Below are 23143 nucleotides of genomic sequence, written 5' to 3' on the forward strand. Positions count from 1 at the left end.
CGTTAAAAAAATTTCTAATAATTTTACATTATAAAGCGTCATACATATTATAAACAATGGAACTTAAACATTGCACTTTAATTCAATATTAAAAAATCATGACTAAAAATATATAAATACCTAATTTATATCTAACGCTCGTTCTAACTTTTCATCATATATAGCATATATGCTTAAAAATATGTCCTATATCAGATAAGTATCACTTTTTCAACTTTAGAATTATCAAAACTTTTAGTGCAAAAATCCGGTCCCACTATTGAGCTAATAGCTTTATTCCCTCACTATTTAGTCCGTTCAGTCGTCTGTTATTCTGTCTGTATTGTTGGTAGGCATGCTTCACTCGTTCGAGCGTGCGCATAGAGTAGCTTCGTTATTTTTTTTATTATATTCTCTTTTCTTCGAATCATACGCAGTGTTGCCAACTAGGCATAAATGATGCCAGATCTGGCATATTTTCACTCGCTTTGGCACCAAAATTTTCCATTTAGCATCTGGCATATTTTTTAGCATAATTTACTCTAAGCCAAGTTTGCACCAACTTGGCAGCAACAATATGCGCCATTGCCTTATGTGATTCATATTTTCGTATGAATTTTGACTTTTGTGGACGAATGGCCGTGGACGGACTAGGTATATAAAGTTGGTCAAGCAGATCTTGTCAGTAGAAAAACACGGCAAATTTGAAAAATGTATGTGTTTCAAGTGTCTAATTTCAAGTGACATTTTAGCATTTTTTTATCATATCTCAAAAAACTTTGTCATAATTTTGGCATAATCTAGACATTAGTCTAGCATTTTTTCAAAATACGAGTTGGCAACACTGATCATACGAATGGAATGACATACACAATAAAATGGCGTCGAGTCTTTTTAGTTGAATTGAAGTCTCCGTTACGTTGCTGTATTTTACGTATATGCGAAAAAGCGTGTGTGTTAAAATTTGTGACTGTGCTTATGAAACTTTAGTCTAAACATTACTGTGATATTAAACGTGAAACCTCATTATGAGTAATTACGATGACGAACAATGTGAAGATGGAGAATTAGCGCGTAGCCCTGTCCAAGACGACGAAGACATGGATTTCAGGTATTTATCTAAATAATAAGATTCAATACTAACAGTAACGTTATATGTATAACTTTTACTTTTACTTTTTGCCATTTAAGTTGTGTTACAATTTTACTGCCACATGACTCGCATTCAGAACCACACCACGCAACGAGTAATTTCTGTACTTAATCTTTTATTACAGTGTACATAATAAGCTGCGTTTGATGCTAATTAAACGCAAAATTAAAATAAAATCGAGTTGAATACCTGTAATCACAATCATGTATTTGGATAACATGTTTTCTATGATAATGTTTGATCAGGAAAGCATTGTGCAATTAACATATCAACAATTTTTAGTGCCAGGATAAAGAATTTATAATAGCTTCAATTCTATATTAAATAACGGTAATGTAAATTAGTCCATGCTATAGAAATGTTACCTAAAGTCGTTTATTTTTAGTTTGTCTGATGAGGACCGTGACAATGCTGATTCTTTAGTGATCAAGCCTCCCCAAGCTGTAATTAGGCCCTCTCATAGAGACAGAAGAGGCCACAAGAGATCTGTCAAAGACAGATACAAAGAAAGTTCAAGAAAAGATAAGAAACATATTTATAGGTAAGCAGTACTATCTAAATTTGTCAATTATCCTTAATATTACCAAAATCCTAAATGTATTATCCAGAACTACAAAAAATTCTGTCAATATTGGTCTCCAGAACATTACCCCTTGTGTCCCAAGGACCCCAAGGTCTTATATTTAGAATTGAATTTTGATTGTCATGGCCGATGGAATGACCTGTCAGTGGGACACAAGTTGTATAAATAAACAAGTGTCATTCTAAACCTTTCTTCCATTCTAACAGGGACCGTGAAAAGTCTGATAAACCTACTAGAGAAAATTCTAAAGCTATTGAACGCGATGATGTGTCCAAAGATTATCATAGAGATAAACAGTACTACAGGGAGAAAGATTCTTATCGGGACAAAGAAGTAAGAGATAAGGAACTTGTTCGGGATAAAGATGTGTATAGAGAAAAAGATCCTTACCGAGAGAAGGAAGGTTATAGAGAGAAAGAATCTTATAGGGAAAAAGACCCCTACAGGGAAAAAGAAGTCTACAGAGAGAAGGAAGCCTATAGAGATAAAGAACAGTACAGAGAAAAAGAGGCATACAGAGAGAAAGAAGTGTACAGAGACAAGGAACCCTACAGAGAAAAGGAAGGATATAGGGAAAAAGAAACATATAGAGAAAAAGAGCCTTACAAAGATAGAGAACACTACAGAGATAGGGAAATGTTCAGAGACCCATCTTATAGAGAAGCAGCAAGACCAAGAGAAGCATACAGAGACAAAGAGTCACAGAGAGATAGAGATGGCTATGCAAACCGTGAAAGGCAATTTAAGGGTTCTGAAACTGAAAGGAAACATCAAGATAATGAAAGAATAGAATCCAGATTGAGATTGTTAGCAGAAGATGGCCATGCAAACCATAACAATGAAAAAGAAAATAGGTCATCTGGGGATAAAGCCTTAGAAGATTTAAGAAGTAGACTACTAAGTAAAAGAATGCAGAGTAATGATCAAAAAAGACAGAGTGATTATACTGAGAAGGAGTCCAAGCCTGATAGACAACCTGCTCTTGATAAACACCAACAAGAAAGAAGAAACAAGTTACTAGAAGCAGGTAAGCTTTGTTATTTTATTAGCCTATAAGGAGGACAACAACATCTGTAACTATACCCTTTTCAAGCAAATATAAATGATTTATGATCTGATACTAGATTTTTAAGCTTGATGAAAACAGATGTCATAAGTTTATGCATGTATGATTAAACCTCCTAATCACACAAAGTAATTTAGATTTCTTGTATTTACTTTTTAAAAATCAAGTTAGATTTATAACTTTTCGTTTTTAGAAAGAGAAATGGAAAAAAGAAAAACGGAATCACGCAATGAATTGGAAGCAAGACGCGAAGAGCGTCGTCGTCGCGGTAAAAAACGCTCTGCGTCTTCTGAAGAACCTTCTAGCAAAAAAAATAAATCCACACATTCTCCACACTATGGGGATGTTGTCACAGTGTCTGATGCTAGTGATGTGGACCTGAAGAGTGAGGCAGGATCTAATTCAGATCAAGAGGAAGGTAAGTTGTTAATGTTTTCACAGGTTTTTTGACGTGTCTATTTGACTTTTGAAAATATAGGCATGTCAAGTAACCATAATTTCTTCAACAAAAAGGTGCAATATGTAACAAACTGTTTTCAAATTTTAGGAGAGCATTCAAATAGTGAAACAGATGATGGTAGTTCTAGTACAGATTCAGACTCTGATGCTGATTCAAAATCTGAAGAAGGTGATGAAAATGAAGAGGATAGGAAAACTGACAAGGAAGAAGAGCAAAAAACTGAAAATGTTAAACAAAAATCACAATCACCACCTGTCCGCAAATCAAATCATGGCACTCCATCATCAAATGATTCTAGAAGGTAAGTCTATTAGAATTACCTACACTGCTACAGTTACATGCCAAATAAGGATAACTTAATAGGAATTTCAGTTCAAACACTTTTTGGTGTCTATGTACAATATTCTTAATTTTTTTAACTTCTTAAAGAGTTTTTTAAAATATCAACCTGACCACAGACTGTAAGTCTAAACCTCTAAACCTGCCACTACATACAGAACATACAAATCTTTTATCTAATGTAAACATTTTATTGTAGGTCACTCTCTAGATCCAAAAGTAGAAGCCGGTCTCACTCTTTCTCGCCTCCTCCACCTGGCGAAAATGGGAAACCAGCAGAAGAAGCGCAACCATCTAAGGAAGATGAGGAGCAAGTTCGTCTTAGGGAAGAGGTTATTAATGCTCTGCCACCATATTTCCCTGCACTACAGGTAATTATCTTGATAAACCTCACTACCCAGCTAAAATAAAGTGGTAATATTTATCACATTATTTAAGCTTGGTAGCTTTTGCCAGATGTAATAGGGGGTATTACTGCAATGTTCTGCCAACAGAGTTCAGCACCCCGAGTAAACCACAGAGTAACTTATACATACTGTGCCTTAAACTGTTTTTTGACAAGTTTTCACAGACAATAAAATATGACATTGATGCATCAAGGCGGTTTGTTAACAAGGGCCTACTGGGAAAGGCTAAACTCAAAATTCAGTTATCTGCTGCTTTATCGCTCGAACATGCAAGAGTGATAGAGATAACGAAATTTCAATTTTCTTGTTTCACGGTAGACCCCTAGATTGTGATGGATTGTAGTAGTAGCGCCCCCTATGCAGAGTTTCCCGTAATATTCCCTATTGAATGCGGTTTTTCGACAGCGATATTGAAGTCGCTAACAACCCTAATTGTATAATTATACTATTCTAGTGTACAGTCAACAACAGAGCTATGAATACAGGCAAAGTGTCAAAAATATGTATACAGTACTTTATTGAATGTACATTAAGGTCGTGTATACATATTTTTGGCACTTTGCCTGTATTCATAGCTCTGTTGTTGACTGTACAATAAAATACAACAGCTTAAGTTCAATGCGATGATTTATTAGTTGATAATATTATATGAGTAAGTTAAACGATTTTTTATAAGTTCAAAATATAACATAACTAGAATAAAAATGATTAAATGTGCTTTGACATTGTTTTGTTGTTTATCCTTATTATTTTCTGCATGTAGTATTTTATTATTTTTCTAAAATATGTATTGGAAAAATTATTAACTAAGATTATTTACAGGGGTGTCGATCAGTTGAGGAGTTTCAATGTCTGAATAGAATAGAGGAAGGCACATATGGAGTTGTTTACAGAGCTCGAGACAAAACAAGTGATGAAATAGTTGCTTTGAAGCGACTAAAAATGGAAAAGGAAAAGGAAGGCTTCCCTATAACCTCTCTGAGAGAGATCAACACATTACTTAAGGTAGGATCACAATTTCATATTATTCTATTAGAGTAAGCTCACTTGAGCCATCTCAATGCATCACTGCTGGCTGTTAGAAGGTATTTCGTTTAAATGTGTTATTCTCACAGAAGAGGGACCAATGCACCTTGCGATTAGGTGTGAAAAAGAGCTAATCGCAAAGTGTAGTTAGGTCACTTTTCACACTATATCGCAAGATGCACTAAAGGTCTTTTTCCAAAGAATGACACAAATATTAGTTCGCAATGAGGCAGCTTGTTTGAGCCGCAAGCTGTGAAGCACTCGATGGCTCATGTGTTGAATTCACTATATTAATGCCTTGTATTTTATTCCTACAGGCCCGGCACCTCTTACCTGCAAGAGGGTTGTGCTAGAGGTGTGACCCAATTGCAAGGGTTAACAACTTCGATACACGGGCGGGCCTAAGTATCTTATAAGGGATTTATTCCAGGGGATCAACCCTCCAATGCTCCCTCAGTTAATTATGTACGAACGCAATGTTCACTGATGAGTAATTATCAAAAAGCTTAGCTACATTTATTGAGCTGCAAAGTTATTTAAGATGGCGATACAATTTCCATGATAGTTTAATTGAAGTGCATAGGAAGATCATCTATCATCACATCTGTTCAGGTAACACTTTAAGACCAACTACACCGAATATTTTAATTAAATTTACGCGGCGTTTACGTAGCAAACCGTAAATCAACAACGCGACATACAATACGTGTCACTGCGTGAACGCGGCGTCGACCTTCGGTATGGTGGGCCCTTTAGTTATTAAGTATGTATAATATTATGATTAATCATCGTACCTTTATATCTTACGTTTACCGCAGAAGTTACGGATTCTCCACACTTCAACAAGTTTATAAATGTATGTTCTTTTGAGTACTGTAACTGCTGTGTTGGCGATAAACGGTGGCGAATCAAATAGATATGAGTTAATTTGTCTACCAGTGCAAACATTGTACTCAAAAGTAACGAACATGTTAGTCAAACAGACAGACATATTCGTCACAAAAATGTTTACATTAGTGGAATTGTAGATGTGTAAACAGTAAGAGACAAAATATGGTAATGTGGACAATAAATTCAAATGTCATTATGTTATTGCAATATATTAATACTAGAGTTAAATGAATTTTTACTCTTAAGAGCCCATCAACGTGCACACTAGCGCCACTTCTAAACAATCGTGAATACTTAAATTTAACGAAAAATACATAAAGGGAGCCGCTACGTACTGAATTTGGTATTTAAGTACCATTTGAATACATCAAACTAGTTTTTATGTTGCTGGATTCGTCGATTTATGAACTCAAAACAATGTATTCAAAAGGCACTAAATACAAAATACAGTACGTAGCGGCCCCTTTTTTAAATATCTTTCGTTAAATTTAAATAATCACGATTATTTAGCAGTGGCGCCAGTGTGCAGGTTGATGGGCTCTTAACGAATTGTTTGTGCAAAGACTCAAACCTATACACGTTTTCTGCAAATGACAGAATCAAATACTTAGTTCCAATACTGTTTATATATAATAGCTTTTATCAAACATTGCTCTAGATCGTATAGTCATAGAGTTTATGACTTTCAGCAACGGAAATTCAGTGAATCTAATTTTTCTTACTTAGAGATTACGATTGTGTCATTATCATGAGTAAATTAACAAAATTCATAATCATTATTTGTGTATTACAGGTTGTTTTGAATACATCTTTGTTTATCAATTGAAACCATCAAAATAAAATGGAAAACACTTGTCATAGGCTGCCCCATGAGGCGTTCTGTTGTAAAAATACCTTTGGCCAAGTGATCCTTAACTCAAATGGCGTTTCCATTTCAGTCGCTTTAAGGAGTATTCAATAAAAAAAATATACTGCATGGTCTAGCTAGAATATACAGGCAATATTGTACAAAAAGCAATACTCTTAACTGTCCTTCGGTGGACCTTATGCCTTTTGTAATAAGGTCCACCGATGGACAGTTAACAGTGTGAGCGTTGGTGTGTGATGGGACTGATGGGACAGTGAGAGAAAATCTGAAACGAGATAAAATTTACTTTTGGTTAAATCTTAGTTTGATTTTGTGGGGAATGAAAAGTGCTGGATGTAAGAAACAAGGTTTTGTTTTCACATCTGTGTAGAGCACATATTGTTCTAAGTATTACCACCTGTTCAAAGTATTTAAAAAAACCTTTATAATACCATTATATTGATTACATTAGATGATGGTGACAGTTTTTGTTTTAGCACTTGAGTTATTTTATTTTACATTGTTCAACGTCTTTTTACAATAGGCTTGCTTTACGGGGCGAAGTTTGCTACAAAGAGATAGTTTCCATTTTATGTTTATGTGTTTTTGTTTAAATAAAAATGTTTCAAAACGACTATCATACAGAAATAATTTATTAAGTCTCCATTAATTAGCCAGTTTTTGAGGAAATAATAGGTCTTTTTCAGAATCAGAAGTCTCATAAAATACTGATTTGAAGAATTGCAAGTTAGATCTCTTCCGGTATGATAAATTGTTTGGTAAAAGGTCATAAGACAGTCATCTACTATCCAGACGTCGACGGGAATGGAAATAATGTGAGAAACTGAAACAGGAAATCAAGATTCATAAATGAAAACCCCTTCGGAATCACACCAGAAGGCTGTATATACAAAAGGCACTCTCTTTCAACAGCTGTATATGTTACAAAGAGATTTTAGTGGTTTTTAGAGGTTACAGGCCTTTATAAAAAGCCCCTCGTAGCACTACTGCTGCTCGCAGCTCAGTGTGATTCCGTTGGTAACTGAATTGACAGCCATTTTGTGATTTGTTGGTTCCAGCGGTTCCTGTAAGGACCCACGAAAGACATGGAGCTACGTGTGAATCTTCATTATGCCGTGCATCAGTGATTCTGGCAAAAAATATCAATCAGCATCAAACAAAGGAAATGATTACCAGCAGAAACTGTTAGATACAGCTTGTCCAAGTCAACAAAGATGTAGGTTTGAAGTTTGAACTGCAAAATAACAATTACCTAATCTTGCCGTTAATAATTTTAGTTAGAATTAACGACTTGCGTTTTAATGATCAGATTGAGTTATGTATTGATAAACTTATCTTTTATCCTCAACATTTCTTGGAAGGAAGGAGCAGGGCCCCTAATGTGTCTTGGAGATTACACAGGTCCAAGACACGTTAGTACTATAGAAACAAAGACGTTTGCGGTGGCTTGGGCATGTGCAACGCGTGGATATTACTCGTTTGCCAATTCAGATGGATCTTATGGTGAGCCAAGTAGCACTTGGAAAGAATGGAAAAGCGACACGTAAGTCGTTAAATGTTACATTTCAAGGACAGCGTGTATATCGAATGGAGAACATGATACGAGCTTGCTAAAGACCGCGATGGGTATGAAGCTGCCAACGCGAAGGGCTGTTAAACTAACGGTTCCAAGATCTAGCACAAAAGCGCGCCAAAAGACATAATAGTCAAGAGCCCCCATTTTAGATACCACAACAGAGGACGCAAATGGCGTCCCCGCATTGGCTAATATGGTCACGTGAGACGTCTCCCGCTTATAGACGCTGCTTAAGTCATGGAGATAAATTCTCGTTATCATCTGGATAGTAGATGACACACTGACCACCAACCTGTTTAATAAATCTTCGGAAGCCGTAATAGTTTGCGCGCCTTCAAATGTTTATCAACAGAGCACCACATTTATACAAGGCGATCAGTACCGATCAGTCCGCGTTCAGGGGGCCGATTTTTGAATTTCGATCGTTCGATTTTGTCACTCGAAAATCGGTGGAAAACGGCGAAATACTATTTTTTGAAATTCGAGCGATAGAAATTGGGAATCTAGTGGTATTTACCACTCGTTTTCAATTCTATTAGTGGAATTTAAATGCCTAGTAGTGGAGATATTATTTAATGAAATACACGAAATCGAGTGGTCGAATTTCAAAAATCGGTCCCCAGTACGGTCCTTTTTAAACGACTTCTTAAAGATGAGGAGGTTCTCAATTCGTAAGAAACTTTTTTTATGTATATTCGCTGATTACTCACCAAAAACGCCTGAATTGAACTGGAAAAATCATTTTTTATTCAAAGAGTAGTCCCATTTAAAATTTATCGAAATCGGTCAGCGGTTTTTGAAAAATATAAATATTGTATACCTCGTTGATATTTTTGTTTACTCCGAAACCTCGCTGTCTCATTGGAGCAGTGCATTTAGTTGGCCTACCCATATTATTTATAAAAAATATATCTACTTTCCACTAAAAATAATTTCTACTAATTAGCAATTTAGCACAATCAATTGGAAACTTAAAAAAATATATGGGGGAATAATAAAAAAATACAAGACCGCAAAGTCTCAAAATTATTTTTTTTAACTTCGTTTTAGGAAAATAATAATGGTACTATTCGATTCCTTACATTTTAATTAAAAAAGTATTGTATAGCTACAATATACATAAACGCAATATATCACCGACTAAATCACAATTCCTTGCTTTCCATACATCGAAATGGCTTCTAATTAGAGATGCAACGGATAGTTGTTTGGCCGGATACCGGATATCCGGCCTGGACACTGGCCGAATATCCGGTATCCGGCCGCCGGATATTCGGCCGGCGGAACTATACCTACATTTCGGTTTTTCAGGTGCGCATTCTGCAGATTTGACCTGTTTCCTAGTAAACGTTCGCGCGGGCTCATTTCTAGGTTCAAAATGCGTGCGCGTGCAAGTCAGTGGAATGATTAAATTGTTTTAAAATAATAAACAAGTACGATTATGACTTATGACCGTGTCTGTTTCTTAAATCCAATTTGTTTACTTTGAAATCAAGCAATGTTACTATCCGGTATCCGGCCGGATAAAAGGTCACTATCCGGTATCCGGCCGGATAGTAAAATAGTGGCCGGATAGGCCGGATACCGGATAGTAACCGGATATCCGGTGCATCTCTACTTCTAATGTAACATGGTGAGGTCACGATGTATTGCCATTTTCTTACTCGGAGTAATTAACAATGGAGCCGCCATTAACAGGCGTTCCCCTCTGTCGAAAATAGGCGGCCAATGGTCAACCATATGTATGGACTGACGTTTATCTGACATGACGTACCTATACATTTGATGTGCCCCTCCCCCGCAAAAAACGGCAGACTGTTTTGTACCGAAAATTTTAGACATGGCGTCTCCGTCCGAGTTTTCTTAGAAGCGTTTCGTCGGTAAAGTGCAGGTGTCAGACTTTGACCATCATTTGTGACTAGATATCAGAATTTACCAGTGACATGATTAATCTTATAAGTCTGATATATCCATACAACGCCACAAGTGTCGCCGTTGTAGAGTGCGCTATTTATTAAGTTTTGCATTTTAGGTGTATGTGTCAATTTCAAAACGTTAGATTAAGTTTTCATGACTGTCACAAAGTTTATTGACGGTACAGTCGCCATTATATACATCGTAGCGGCCAAGGTGTTCACAAATATCTGAACAAAACCTCTATTATGAACACCTTAAAATTCCCTGTTCAGATGTCGTTGCGCATCTTGGCCGCTCCGATATACCTGATGGAGACTGAACAGCGCCACCTAGCTATATACCTATCTGTGAAACTCCTTTTATTATTCCTTTAATTATTTGTTGGTTTTGTGCCCATGACTGCTATTTATTAGGCATGTTAAAATCCAATTTATATTTTGAAGTTATAAATAGCATATCACTGACAGAAGTAACATGCACACAGCCAAAATGAAAACATAATAAATAGCGCCCTCTACAATAACGAGGAAGCATAGGGCATTGTCTGTAGATTATCAGTCTTCTATAATTAATGAAGTATCAATTATTTCAGCGATGATTATGCTATCCGTAAATTATTAAATTTAGAGTGGAATTAGGGTGTAAATATCTTCTGGATTTTTTACTATATTACAATTATTTTATTTAGAAGCCTTGTTATTTAGAAATAATATTTCTAAACCCCCCTCAGGTCACAAGTATATTATGGGTTTAAAGTAACACATATTATGGGTTTAAAGTGACCTGATCCCTGACATAATGCAGACTTTTTAATAGATGTTGTAATTCCTAAGTTAATAGGATCAAACTTACTGAAACAGAGGTAAGTTTAGAATTTTGTAAATTTTTATGCCTAAGTGTAGTGTTCACTGTAGTTTGTGCCTGAGGCAACAGTTAGGTCAGACCAACTTTTTGATTTAATAGTTGTAAATACCAGTATCAATTCAGGTTGTCACACGCACACGTACCTGTAAAAAACTTGGATGTTGCCGTGGTAAAGGGTTTTTAGGAGCTCCATCTACAGACTTGCATGGAAATTACCAGTTATATACTTTTATTGCTCTTTTATAATAAATAAAATGTCAGTAGCTTGTGGTATCAATAATGTGTGTGTGATGTTAGTATAAATAATTAAAATGTGTGGTTTCTTACAAATATGTACGAATCATGCAATAATAAGTATGCACCTATGCGTTTATTGTATAACATTGTATCGCCATTTAAAATAACTTTGTGTCGGAAATATTAATTTTATCATTTGTTAATACGCTTTTAATCTAGATTAAGTTAATTATTCTTCCACTGAGCTGTTTTTGTATAATGTAAGACCATTTTTACATTGTGATCTTAATGTGTATTTAAATATTTTGATCATCAGAGTTCTGAAAAAAGATTCGCTTTTGTTTCCTTGTTTAATATTGAATGTTTTGTGGGATATATAGTAACAGCACCAGTCATGGGACATTTAAGAGGGAATTTGGAGTATTTGTGATATTTCCCTAATACATGTGAATGGTCTACCGCTTAGCGTATTGAAAGATGAAAGTCCTACCCGTCTTTCATGTTTCAGGCGTGTTGTATCAAAGATACTGCAATGAGTTTCCACATACTTAACAAATTAAAACTATGCTATTTTTCTCCAGTCATGGACACCAAAGCTCCAGTAATGGGCCCCCCAGTAATGGACACTGCTCTATCAGTATAAAATATTGAAATAGGTCATCAGATCTGGTCCATGTTATCATAATATTGCATTATCATCCGATTTGCATATTTAATTACGAATACAAAATTTCAACTCAATCGGAAAACGGGAAAGTGGCTCAAACTCGGCTACCAAGATTTGACCCACACTAAAAAACGATATTAATTTATCCGAAGTCCGAGCATACCTCCTGGTTGACATATTTCGTAACTACATTTTACTTCTGTATTGTTTAAACATGAAATGATGGCATGGCAAGCATCATTATGTAAATTTCCCATTATAGGAGGTATGCAGTTTTACAGCTCCTATAATGGGATTGGGCCAAATACCACTATTTTTTTACATGTGTGGACTCACAACATAGTATGTTGTATACCTTATCTCATGGTAAATGCAATTAACAAAACACATTTTAGTTTTCATCAAGTATTAATTAATTAAAATTTAATAAATTAACTCACCTCTCTTAGCGAAGTTGTTAAGAATTCGTAGTGGTATTTTTTTTCAGTGACACGACAACTTTTGGATTGACGCCAATTTCTTAAAAAACAACCAAATTTAATAAAAATTCAAACTGAAACAGCTCTAGGACTCTTATTTATGATAATATACAGGCAGTGTTTATAAACTACTTTTAGACACTTATTTTACAGGATTTGTGGTTTTTTGTCCCATTACTGGTTCCACGCCCATCATAGGGTACACTACTATAAATATACGTAACAAACATTTTATTTACTTTTAGTGCCCTTGACTGGAGCACTATTGTGTATTAAATTATCTTTCTGATTCAACACAATTGACCATCTATATTGTATTGTACTGTTACTAAATGGGTCATTCTAGTTTTCGGGCTATTGAGAACTTAATAGTCTGTGCGTAAAGAGAAGACTCGTAGAATGTATAAGACTCTTCTCTTTCCGCACAGACTCTAAATGGCTTTAAATGCTTCTTTTACCAGCGTCGTATATGTTTCCATACTAGCTCCATTGTTTGTCCTGAACTTACTAATTATTCACGTATTAAATCACAATGTAACATATTGTCGGTTATTATAAGGTTACAATAAAAATCACCCTTATCGACAACCGACAATGTTGATTGCCCGCGAAACGACACATGTTGCTTTTTTATAATAATTTGTAAGTACTTAAAAATTACCACTGCATCAAGCAGTCGTCAAGTAACCCATACAAAAACCCACTGCCTTTACCAATTGGGATTCATCCCCATCTCAGTGTTGCAACATACTTTCGAACCGCATTTAAGAGTCCATCACCGTGCACACTAGCGCCACTGCTCAATAATCGTGATTATTTAAATTTAACGACAGGTATTTAAAAAGGGGGCCGCTACGTACTGTATTTTGTATTTAAGTACCTTTTGAATACATCAAACTAGTTTTTATGTTGCTGGATTCGTCAATCTATGCGTCGAAAATTAAAACTGCCGTTTTTGTTTTGAGTTCATAGGTCGACGAATCCAGCAACATAAAAACTAGTTTGATGTATTCAAAAGGTACTTTATTCACAATACAGTACGTAGCGGCCCCCTTTTTTAAATATCTTTCGTTAATTTTAAACAAACACGATTATTGAGCAGTGGCGCTAGTGTGCACGTTGATGTGCTCTTTATACATGAACATTGTATGGCAAGCTTGACAGCAGTCTATGGTATGACAGCTTCAGTCGCCATATTTAACGTTGACCAGCGGCCTAACTCGAGTGCGCCGTGGCAGGATATCGCGTGCGAGATTTGACTACCTGTCTCTTATTAATACAATAAGAAAAAAAGGGTAGTGTATCTCGCGCTCGAAACGCTGTCGGGGTTCTTATCCTGATATCTAGTCAAGTCACAATCGTTTATAGAGAATAAAATTAGAAACATAAATAATGGAAGTCGCATTTGTGTGGTGCAATATTTTTTTTTTTTTAATTTATTTACTCAATAAAAAATACACAGTAATCCATTACACATATTTTTTCGCCAAACTGCATGACAGTTTGTTGGCGAACGGTTTAGTTTTACTTTTAGTAAATCGTTTAATCTCGAATGTTACGTAAAATGTGACGACTTGATTAAAATTACTCGCAAAACAGAATGCCCCATTGAGCAGATCTTTGCTTCAATGTATTAAATGCTATGTGTATATTTAAGTTATAAAATAATCTCTCTCTCTATCTGTCACTGTGGGACTGGTATTAGGTACCAGGCGGTCTAGCATAAGTTGCGTTCTCGCGCGCGAGTCCATACTTGAATTCGCGCTATAAATGTATGCGTACGCGCGCGAGAACGCAACTCATGCTAGACCGCCTGATTTGCATTTTCAGTTCAGTGACAAATTCTTGAAGATTACAATTTCATATACTTTAAAAAATAATTATTAACAGTTTTTTTTATAAACATTACTTGTTCATCGGGTCTGTTTTTATTTTTTAGTTTTCAATAAATCCATAATGCTATTGATGTACTATCGCGTCAGTATGCCTCATGTTTGTTGTGGAAGGCTTTATTTATTATTTTTTTGCGGGAAACTCATCTTCTTTCTACTGCTATTTAAATCTTTGAAACGTCAAATTTGGATGGCCTGTAGGCTTAGCATGAGTGCGCCTAGTATAGTAGAGCGATCGCAGCGCATGGCGTGGTAAAAATTGGCACTAACAAAGGTTAGCGTCTTTAACATTCCGTACAAGTTAATGTTCTCTAAATGGAATTGTTTAATAATAACAATAACTCCTGAGATATTCATTTAAATTGTATGGTGTAAAGGAGCCATTGTAATCAGTATAAAATGCTTAATATACGTATTAAATTTGTTAATGATTAATAGGTACTGTATCCGTATAAATAGCTTTCAAATACCACATAATCCAGTAACTTTGTCGAATTTTGTAACTTTTGTAATCCGGTAGTTCTGATTTTTTGCAGACTTGTTTATGATGTTGGCCCAATGAATATTTGAATAATCCAAGTTTGTGACTTCGAGCGCCGAACGCAACTTTGTCAAAAATCTAATAAACCGCAATTTTTTTTAGATTTGGGCGATTGTAACCCTAATGTGCTAGTTTTTAAAGTAGACTAAATTTGCTACAATAAGACACTAGAATTGTCTCTGTACATCTAATATTTTCCGAGATAAAGCCTTTCAAAATTTTATACACGGTGTAACATGAGTAAACCGAATAATTTTAACAGCGCATTCCTGATCATATTTAGAGACAAAAATGTCCTGTAGACTTTTTTGAAATTCGCCTAGTTTCAGAGATATTATTAATTAAAAAAAAAACAAGTTTTTATTGTTACATAGTGTAAAAGGCCATTTTGATGGTGATGTTCCTGCTATGGGACGTAGTCTAAATATCCTTATTGATAGAATGTCAAAAAGTGACAAGTAACACTTTGCAAAAATTAGGTTCTACGAAAAAAAAATGTAAAAATCAATTTTAAGTGACAAGTTTACCAATAACATTTATTATTTATGTGCAAATACATTCAAAAAATTAAAAAAACAAAACAACAAAAAAAATTTTTTTTGGCGAAATTGATCTAAACTCATATTACATTTTTTACTTCTTTTGACCTCAGAAATGCGTGGTTAAAATTATTCGGTTTACTCATGTTACACCGTGTATTTAAATTTTTATGTTTATAAATATTTTTTCAATATAGGCACTCATACATTTTTTTATGGAAAATAAATATTTTGTAGAACGTGCCGGTGATGAATTCCATATAAATTACCTACCTAACCCTTATATTATAGCTAAGAACTGATGTAAAATTATAAAATTTTGAAAGGCTTTATTTCGGAAAATATTAGATGTACAGAGACAATTCTAGTGTCTTATTGTAGCAAATTTAGTCTACTTTAATAGCGCCCTAGGAAGTTACTATCAGCAGTCGCGCACACAGCGAATAAAACATTGATGAGGCGTGCGGCGTCGTATGAAGATTTAAATTATTTGTATATTTTCTGGTTCGTTGATTACGAGTAGATTGAACGTGCAGTTAGGGCGGGCAGGTTAAAGAAAGTTACGTTTAACATAATTTTCGAAGTTATGACTTTTAACTTTCGGGGACTACTGAATGCTATTGGGTTTTTTTATTAGTTCTTTAAGAATTATTTGAAATTTATAGTCAGGTCACCTGGTTCTCTTATGTAATTAGAGTGTGCTCCCACATTTGATACAAATAAATCTGTATTACTGGATGTGTTGTTAAAAACTAAACCGCAGTCATTAAATGAACCATGTAGGTAAAATGTTTGTTACGTAGTTGTGTACATATTTGACTCCCTTCCATATGTCACATTAAAAGTTGTGGTCCTGAGGCCCTACCACGAAAAACGTTTTTAGAGGTAGAGCCTCTGACTGTTAACTTTATTAGGATAATTAAGATAGGTTTTTTTACCTAAGCTAAGAGGCCAGACTGCCAAAGACCAGGTTTATTATCCCAGATATATTTTTCCACTTAAACCAAAACTCACTAATTGTATACAAATAATTAAACAATAATCAACCTTGTTTTGTTGGCTCTGAATTTGTAGTAGTAATATAGAGTTTTAGTTGTCACCTGACGGAATAATGTTTTTGAGGCTTTGGCCATTATCCATTCTTCATAATAGTAACATGATGGCGGTTATTAGAATATTTTAGAATTACACCATGTTTTTCACTTACACAATATTATAGTTTTGTATTGAATTCTGATAATTAAAATATTTAAATTCTCATTGTGATAGCAATTGTTCCTGGATATAGGAGTGAAGACACTTCTGTCATGTGAACCATCTACCACTATCTATCGCAGTATACTGTGATAATCGCGTAAGTCATGGTGATCACAGTAAAGCAGGCTCTTCGAGCAAAGCTGCTCTGGTGTAACTAACGCGGTATAAGGAATCCCTATTACACAGACGGTTAAACTACTGCAGAAAGGCACTGTTGCTCTATCAGTGTGTCATTGTAACTGCGCTGGAGATCCTAAAGCGTATATGGTGGAAAGTTCGTCTTTTGGGCGCCTGGGGGTAAATTTTACGCGGGGTCTCGCCGTGATGGCGAACGGTAAAGTGCGCCCCATTTTAACTAACAAGCGACACGCTCCATTTGCTTGTTTCAGGGTCAACATCCGAATATAGTCACCGTGAGGGAGATCGTGGTGGGCTCCAATATGGACAAAATCTTCATCGTCATGGACTACGTGGAGCATGATTTGAAAAGTCTTATGGAAACAATGAGGGGAAAGAAGCAGGTCTTTTTACCTGGTAAGCTCTCTTTTTATTGCCTTAAGGGCTTATTTTCATCACTGGCGTAGGCAGTATAGGGACCGTGCGCGTTGGAGGGTCTGCCATCTTGTGGCCTGAATGGGAAACATATGTGCACATGTACATTGCCAAAGCAAGTGCTACCATCTACCGTTCTCGTCGGTACGTTTCCTTGTGCATAGTAAGTTCTGCCATCTGGTGAGGTACATCGGAAGCATAAATGACACATTTACGCCTCGCGCCAAAAATCTGACTGCTCCTATGCTGCCCCTTATAGTTCATGCACGGGGCATATCTGTCGTTATTTCGCTCATTTTGCAAAATAATATCGGACTATTGATGGCTCGCTGATAAGTTTACATTTTTGACTGTCAAAATATACACGTGTCTGAATATATCACCATTGTCATCCATCGACATCTACACTCATGTAATTAGTTAATTGATGTAAAGGAAACATTAACAAACAATGTTTTTCTCTTCCAGGGGAAGTGAAATGTCTGATGACTCAATTGCTGAAAGCTGTTCACCATCTTCACGACAACTGGATATTGCACAGGGATCTCAAGACTAGCAATCTTCTTCTATCACACAAGGGAGTACTAAAAGTACGTTATAATTGTCTACTATGGAGTGTAAAGACTTAAGTACATCTTATGATATAATTAAATGTAGTTTCCTCACGAACCTCCTAGTAAAGATAAAACACCCAATCTACTTCGAAACACTAGCAATTCGCTGTGGACTAGTTTCATATAAGTACGGTCAATGAATTTAATTTCAGTACCATTTCGTGCTTACTCACAGCTCACAGTGACAACAGTACGAGGACCCTAGCGACTTTCATTTTAATTGTTACTGTGACAAGGTATGAAATGGAACTGAAATGAAATCTCTGACTGTACTATTCTCTTGCTCACAACTCGAGCAGTCTGTAGCATTCCATTTTTGAATATTATCACGTAATTTAAAATTTAATGTAATTTTTTTTTATAGGTGGGTGACTTCGGGCTAGCCCGCGAGTACGGTTCGCCGCTGCGCCAGTACACGCCCATAGTGGTGACGCTGTGGTACCGCGCGCCCGAGCTGCTGCTGTGCGGCAAGGAGTACTCCACGCCCATCGACATGTGGAGTGTGGGCTGCATCTTCGCCGAATTTATTACCATGAATCCGCTGTTTCCTGGAAAGTCTGAGGTGGACCAGTTGAATCGAATTTTCAAGGTTAGTGTAACATTTCTTTCTCTTGTTCCAATTTGGGCGCCAACGCCGAGTTATCGGTTATTTGAAAAGCATCTGATATTCTCGCTCTGATATGATCTGCTACTTCAATGTGGTTCAATATTTTTTGTTACCTATAATGTTTTTGTAAAATGTTTGCTCGGTGTACTAGAGTTCGTCTATGACGGGGGTCACCAATTAACTTCTTCAGGGGTTCGGTTATAAAATAAAATGACCAACGCGATACGTTTCTATTTGAGGTTATTAAATAAATAAGCAAATATTATTTACAGCACAGAATAGGTCGGCGATCCGCCATTTCGTGACCCCTGGTCTATGCTAAGTATGCTGCAACAAAATATGACAGGGCCACTATAAAATATGATAAAGTTTTTTCTTCTGGCATAGTAAATTTAAATAATAAAATAAAATAAAATATCTTTATTTCAGAATATAAAAATTCCATACAATATTGTTAGCACCATAATACATTACAGCTAGATGTTAGTAAGTACATTAAAATTAATCATTAACACGTATTTAACGCAATTAAGTAGTATTAAATAATAGCAGTATTATTTAATACTTAAATTGAATATTGAATAACCACTAGGACCTGGGCACTCCGTCGGAGCTGGTGTGGCCGGGCTACAGCGAGCTGCCGGCGGTGCAGAAGATGACGTTCGCGGAGCACCCGGCCGGCGGGCTGCGCCAACGCGTCGGCGCCGACCTGCTCTCCGAGACCGGCCTGGCGCTGCTGCAGGCGCTGCTCACCTACAACCCCGCCCGGAGGATCACCGCCGATGCCGCGTTGGAACATAAATACTTCCAGGTGAGCTGGCACCATCTAGAGACTATTGTTTTAACATTCGTGTAAATATACTACAAAACTATCAAGCGTTTTTAAAAAGGCTAAGCAGAATCTTGAAAGCAGAGCGGGAAGTTTTTAAATCGATGATTCTGGATTAATCAAAGATTAAAACTAGTTCTTGCAAACAACACCTTCGGTTTATTTTTTTAGGAGGAACAGTAATGTTATATTCACGTGACGCTTATTAGATATCGTTGTTGGCAAAGAAAACTACTTATCTCGTGCGTAGCTTATGGTAGCGTGAAGTAACCATGACGATATTAGTCACGGCTCCCGTAACTCTAAACTTGCCTATTGAACGAACTTCAACTGAGCCAGAGGCGATTTTAAGTAATTCATAGCTTTGAAGATACCGCGTCCTATATATCGGCCGAATCGGTTAGTATGTAAATTGATTTAATTTATATATTTTTCTAAAACTTACTCAAACGGTGCCTAGTTAAAATATAATGGTGATGTTTGAGATAGTATAGTAAGAGTCGGTTGCACCAAACTGTTCGTATCGTTAGAGTTTGCAAAATTTTTATGTATGGAAAGTTTCATAGTAAAGCGCCGGGGCGCGCCGGCTGACGTTGATCAGTCTGTCAAATGTGGTGTAACTGGGCTTAAGTGAGTAATATTACAGGAACAACCGGTGGCCATCGACCCGGCGATGTTCCCGACGTGGCCGGCCAAGTCGGAGGGCAAGAGCCGCAGCACGCACAGCCCGCGGCCGCCGGCGGGCGGCGCCGCCTACGCGCAGTACGCGCGCGCCGACTCCGACGAGGCGCTCGGCTTCCGAGTGCAGCCGCAGCGCTCGCTCAACGTGGCGCCCGGCTTCTCGCTCAAGTTCTAGCGCCCCCCCACACGATACTCGGTGACACCTCCCACCTGATGTTGCTGCCGGCCGACCGCCCTGTGATCGACGGGACGATTCATCCGGTCTTCCCTACAAAAACTGCCGTTCTATGTGATACGTTTAAATCGATGATCCGTTGTTACAAGCCCGGAGTTGACGTTCGTGGCCACTGTTGGGATTCAAATTTTAAATTGTACTCTGATGTTTTGAAATATATCCCGAACCAATGTATGATAAACTGTCTAGTGACGCATTTACTAAACGAGTCGTTTGTTGTATTATTTGTTGATGTTTAGCACAAAAATGCTTACTTTTGCTTACCTCGCTAGTGATAAGGTCTTCATCTTTTGAATGGTATTTATTATCAGATCTCCCGGTAGTATTATTTGCCCCGCACGAAATTAGATGTCGTGTCCTTTTGGTAAAATAGTCGAGAGAAATGTCAATAAATGCATTAACAGCATGTTTAGCATTTTGTGCAAACATGGGTGAAACAAATAACCACGTGTACTTATAAAAAGTATATGTATAATACGTAGTGGTATATTTAACGATATAAATTAGTCAAACACTTGGTGTCATAGCAGATGTATATACATAGATCGATATTTTTGCATTACAGTTAAATATTGATGTAAATGTGGCCAGTTTAAATTATGTGGGATGGCTTATCAGCGTAGTAGTGAAACTAATCATTCTTTACATTGGATAAATTCACTTTTTTAGTTCAAATATGAAATTGTGTAAATAGGGTTAACTTTTTGCTATTAAATCTGTTAATATACCTTTTCATTATTGTAACAATAGAATAGTCTTAGTCTAACTAGCATTATAATTAAAGTATGGTACAATATAATATGTTTTGACGACAATGTTTTATTATTTACACCAAGTTTTCTCACATAACGTTCAAAGCACCCGTGAAATAGGATACTTCTCATTCGTTGTAAAGAACTGATATTTTCCTCAAGCATAAACTTAATTTAACAAATAATTTATCAGTTATCAAACAAACGAGAAGTACCCGTCAAATAAAATAATGGAATCAAATGACAATCACGCTTGTTTGTATTTAAAATAAAAGTCAAAGCAGTGCGAAGTAGGTAAAGAGAACGGTTTAGCGGCCAGCATCATTCAGTCCCTTCGGGAGAGCTAGGAGTGAGTTGATCATGTCCGCGTTTCGTTTCCACGTCCGGTACTTGGTGTCGATGAGGGCGTTGGTCTCTATGATGAGTCTACCGCCGATGTCTCCTCTGTATGCGTCGATCATGGAGTGGATGTGGCGGATGTACTGCAATGCAAACAATATTTTTATAAATGAATCCCAGAGACCAAGGGAAAAGTGTGTAGGTACCTAAAACAATTGACCACCGATGTGACAAGGGGGATTTTCAGATACTTTTTTCAAAAGCTTTTTTTCCACTTGGAACAAATTCGGAAACTTATGGACTCTAGTACTTGATATAAATATCATACTAAATAAATACCAGGAAGGAAAGTGTCCACTTCAAAATTTCATCATATATTATTTCTTACGAAATTTTCCAGAGACTGAAACCTTTTCCAACTTGTTGACAATGCTCCGCAATTAGCATATCTCTGTTCTATATGTAGGTACCTACTTCTGTTGTAAATAAACATCGTTTTTGCTATTTCGAAGTTGGTCCGATTTTTAAAGTAAAAGTTATTCACGGTTGAAAAATAGGCTAAAAACCAACCACTAAAATATCTTCAATCGGCAAGGTGCGAATGCGAAGGCTGTGGAGGGAGAAGTGGCGCTGATTATCACAAATACACGTACCTAATCTTATGGAATGTCTCACATGAGTACCTAGTATGTTTGAACTAATTTTACTCCATAAGATTTAAAATAGAAAAGCCGACAAAATGAGGGCAGCACCAGTCGTGCACCTAGCGAATAGCGCCCCTGTACAAATATTAATAACTACATGACATTCGCGAATTCAAATGATTTAATTGAATGGTGCCCTACTTCCTCGTCTGTAATATACGGTTGCCCCGACAATGGCCGGTGGTTGTGCTGGAAGTTGTGTTCTGCCACGCCGCAGACCAGGACCAGGGTCACTAGCAGCGTTGAGAGGTGCCACCTCACGGCTGCCATACTGCCACAAAAACAAAAAGTTATAGAGTTACACCAAGAAAAGTCTGCAGCGATTTTGATAGCCCACGCAGTGCAACTGTTAGTTATACCTATGTCATAATTTCATAGGAGTTTGAAGTTTAAAATAACACTTGCACTGCGTGGGATCAAAATCGCTGCAGACTTTTCTTGGTCTAACTCTATAACTAAAGTAAAGTATAGGGTAAAGTTATCTTACCGAGCGATGGTGCCATACCTTTGGCCTATACGCCATCTATAGTCGGCGGCACTTTTTGACATTTATTTAACAAATTTAATACATATCAGTGATAGAACAAGGATCAAAGTCAAATGGCGTTCTAAAAGTTGTAATCAGCTGTCGAAAGATGGCAGAAAATTTACTGTGGCAACAGAAATTACTTTGACAATCCGCCTCTATATCAAATTCTCTTTGGTAATAGATTCAGGTTAGCCATTTATTTATTTATTTAAACTTATTGCATAAAAGAAAAACCGGGCAAGTGCGAGTTGGACTCGCGCACGAAGGGTTCCGTACCATAATGCAAAAAAAAAACAAAAAAAAAAGCAAAAAAAAAACGGTCACCCATCCAAGTACTGACCACTCCCGACGTTGCTTAACTTTGGTTAAAAATCACGTTTGTTGTATGGGAGCCCCATTTAAATCTTTATTTTATTCTGTTTTTAGTATTTGTTGTTATAGCGGCAACAGAAATACATCATCTGTGAAAATTTCAACTGTCTAGCTATCACGGTTCGTGAGATACAGCCTGGTGACAGACGGACGGACGGACGGACGGACGGACGTACAGCGAAGTCTTA

The 23143-nt window shown here is 36.7% G+C and overlaps 2 protein-coding genes across 2 annotated transcripts; one reads left to right on the forward strand and one right to left on the reverse strand.

Moving 5' to 3' along the window:
• The first annotated feature begins 842 nt into the window (after positions 1 to 842).
• Positions 843 to 21074, forward strand: LOC134665143 (cyclin-dependent kinase 11B). Its single transcript, XM_063521986.1, has 12 exons — positions 843 to 1090; positions 1518 to 1673; positions 1922 to 2742; positions 2975 to 3199; positions 3329 to 3542; positions 3780 to 3951; positions 4810 to 4992; positions 17131 to 17275; positions 17762 to 17883; positions 18272 to 18496; positions 19107 to 19325; positions 19990 to 21074. The coding sequence occupies exons 1-12, from the start codon at positions 1008 to 1010 to the stop codon at positions 20197 to 20199; spliced, it is 2775 nt and encodes a 924-aa protein (XP_063378056.1). The 5' UTR covers positions 843 to 1007; the 3' UTR covers positions 20200 to 21074.
• Positions 21075 to 21262: 188 nt separating this feature from the next.
• On the reverse strand, positions 21263 to 22324 carry LOC134665581 (uncharacterized). The gene is made up of 2 exons (XM_063522549.1): positions 22196 to 22324; positions 21263 to 21493 (listed from the first exon to the last, which is right to left on the reverse strand). Exons 1-2 carry the CDS (start codon positions 22322 to 22324, stop codon positions 21320 to 21322), a joined length of 303 nt encoding a protein of 100 aa, XP_063378619.1. The 3' UTR covers positions 21263 to 21319.
• Between the last annotated feature and the right edge of the window lie 819 nt (positions 22325 to 23143).

Source organism: Cydia fagiglandana, chromosome 6, assembly GCF_963556715.1.
Source record: "Cydia fagiglandana chromosome 6, ilCydFagi1.1, whole genome shotgun sequence".
NCBI classification, from domain to species: Eukaryota; Metazoa; Arthropoda; class Insecta; order Lepidoptera; family Tortricidae; genus Cydia; species Cydia fagiglandana.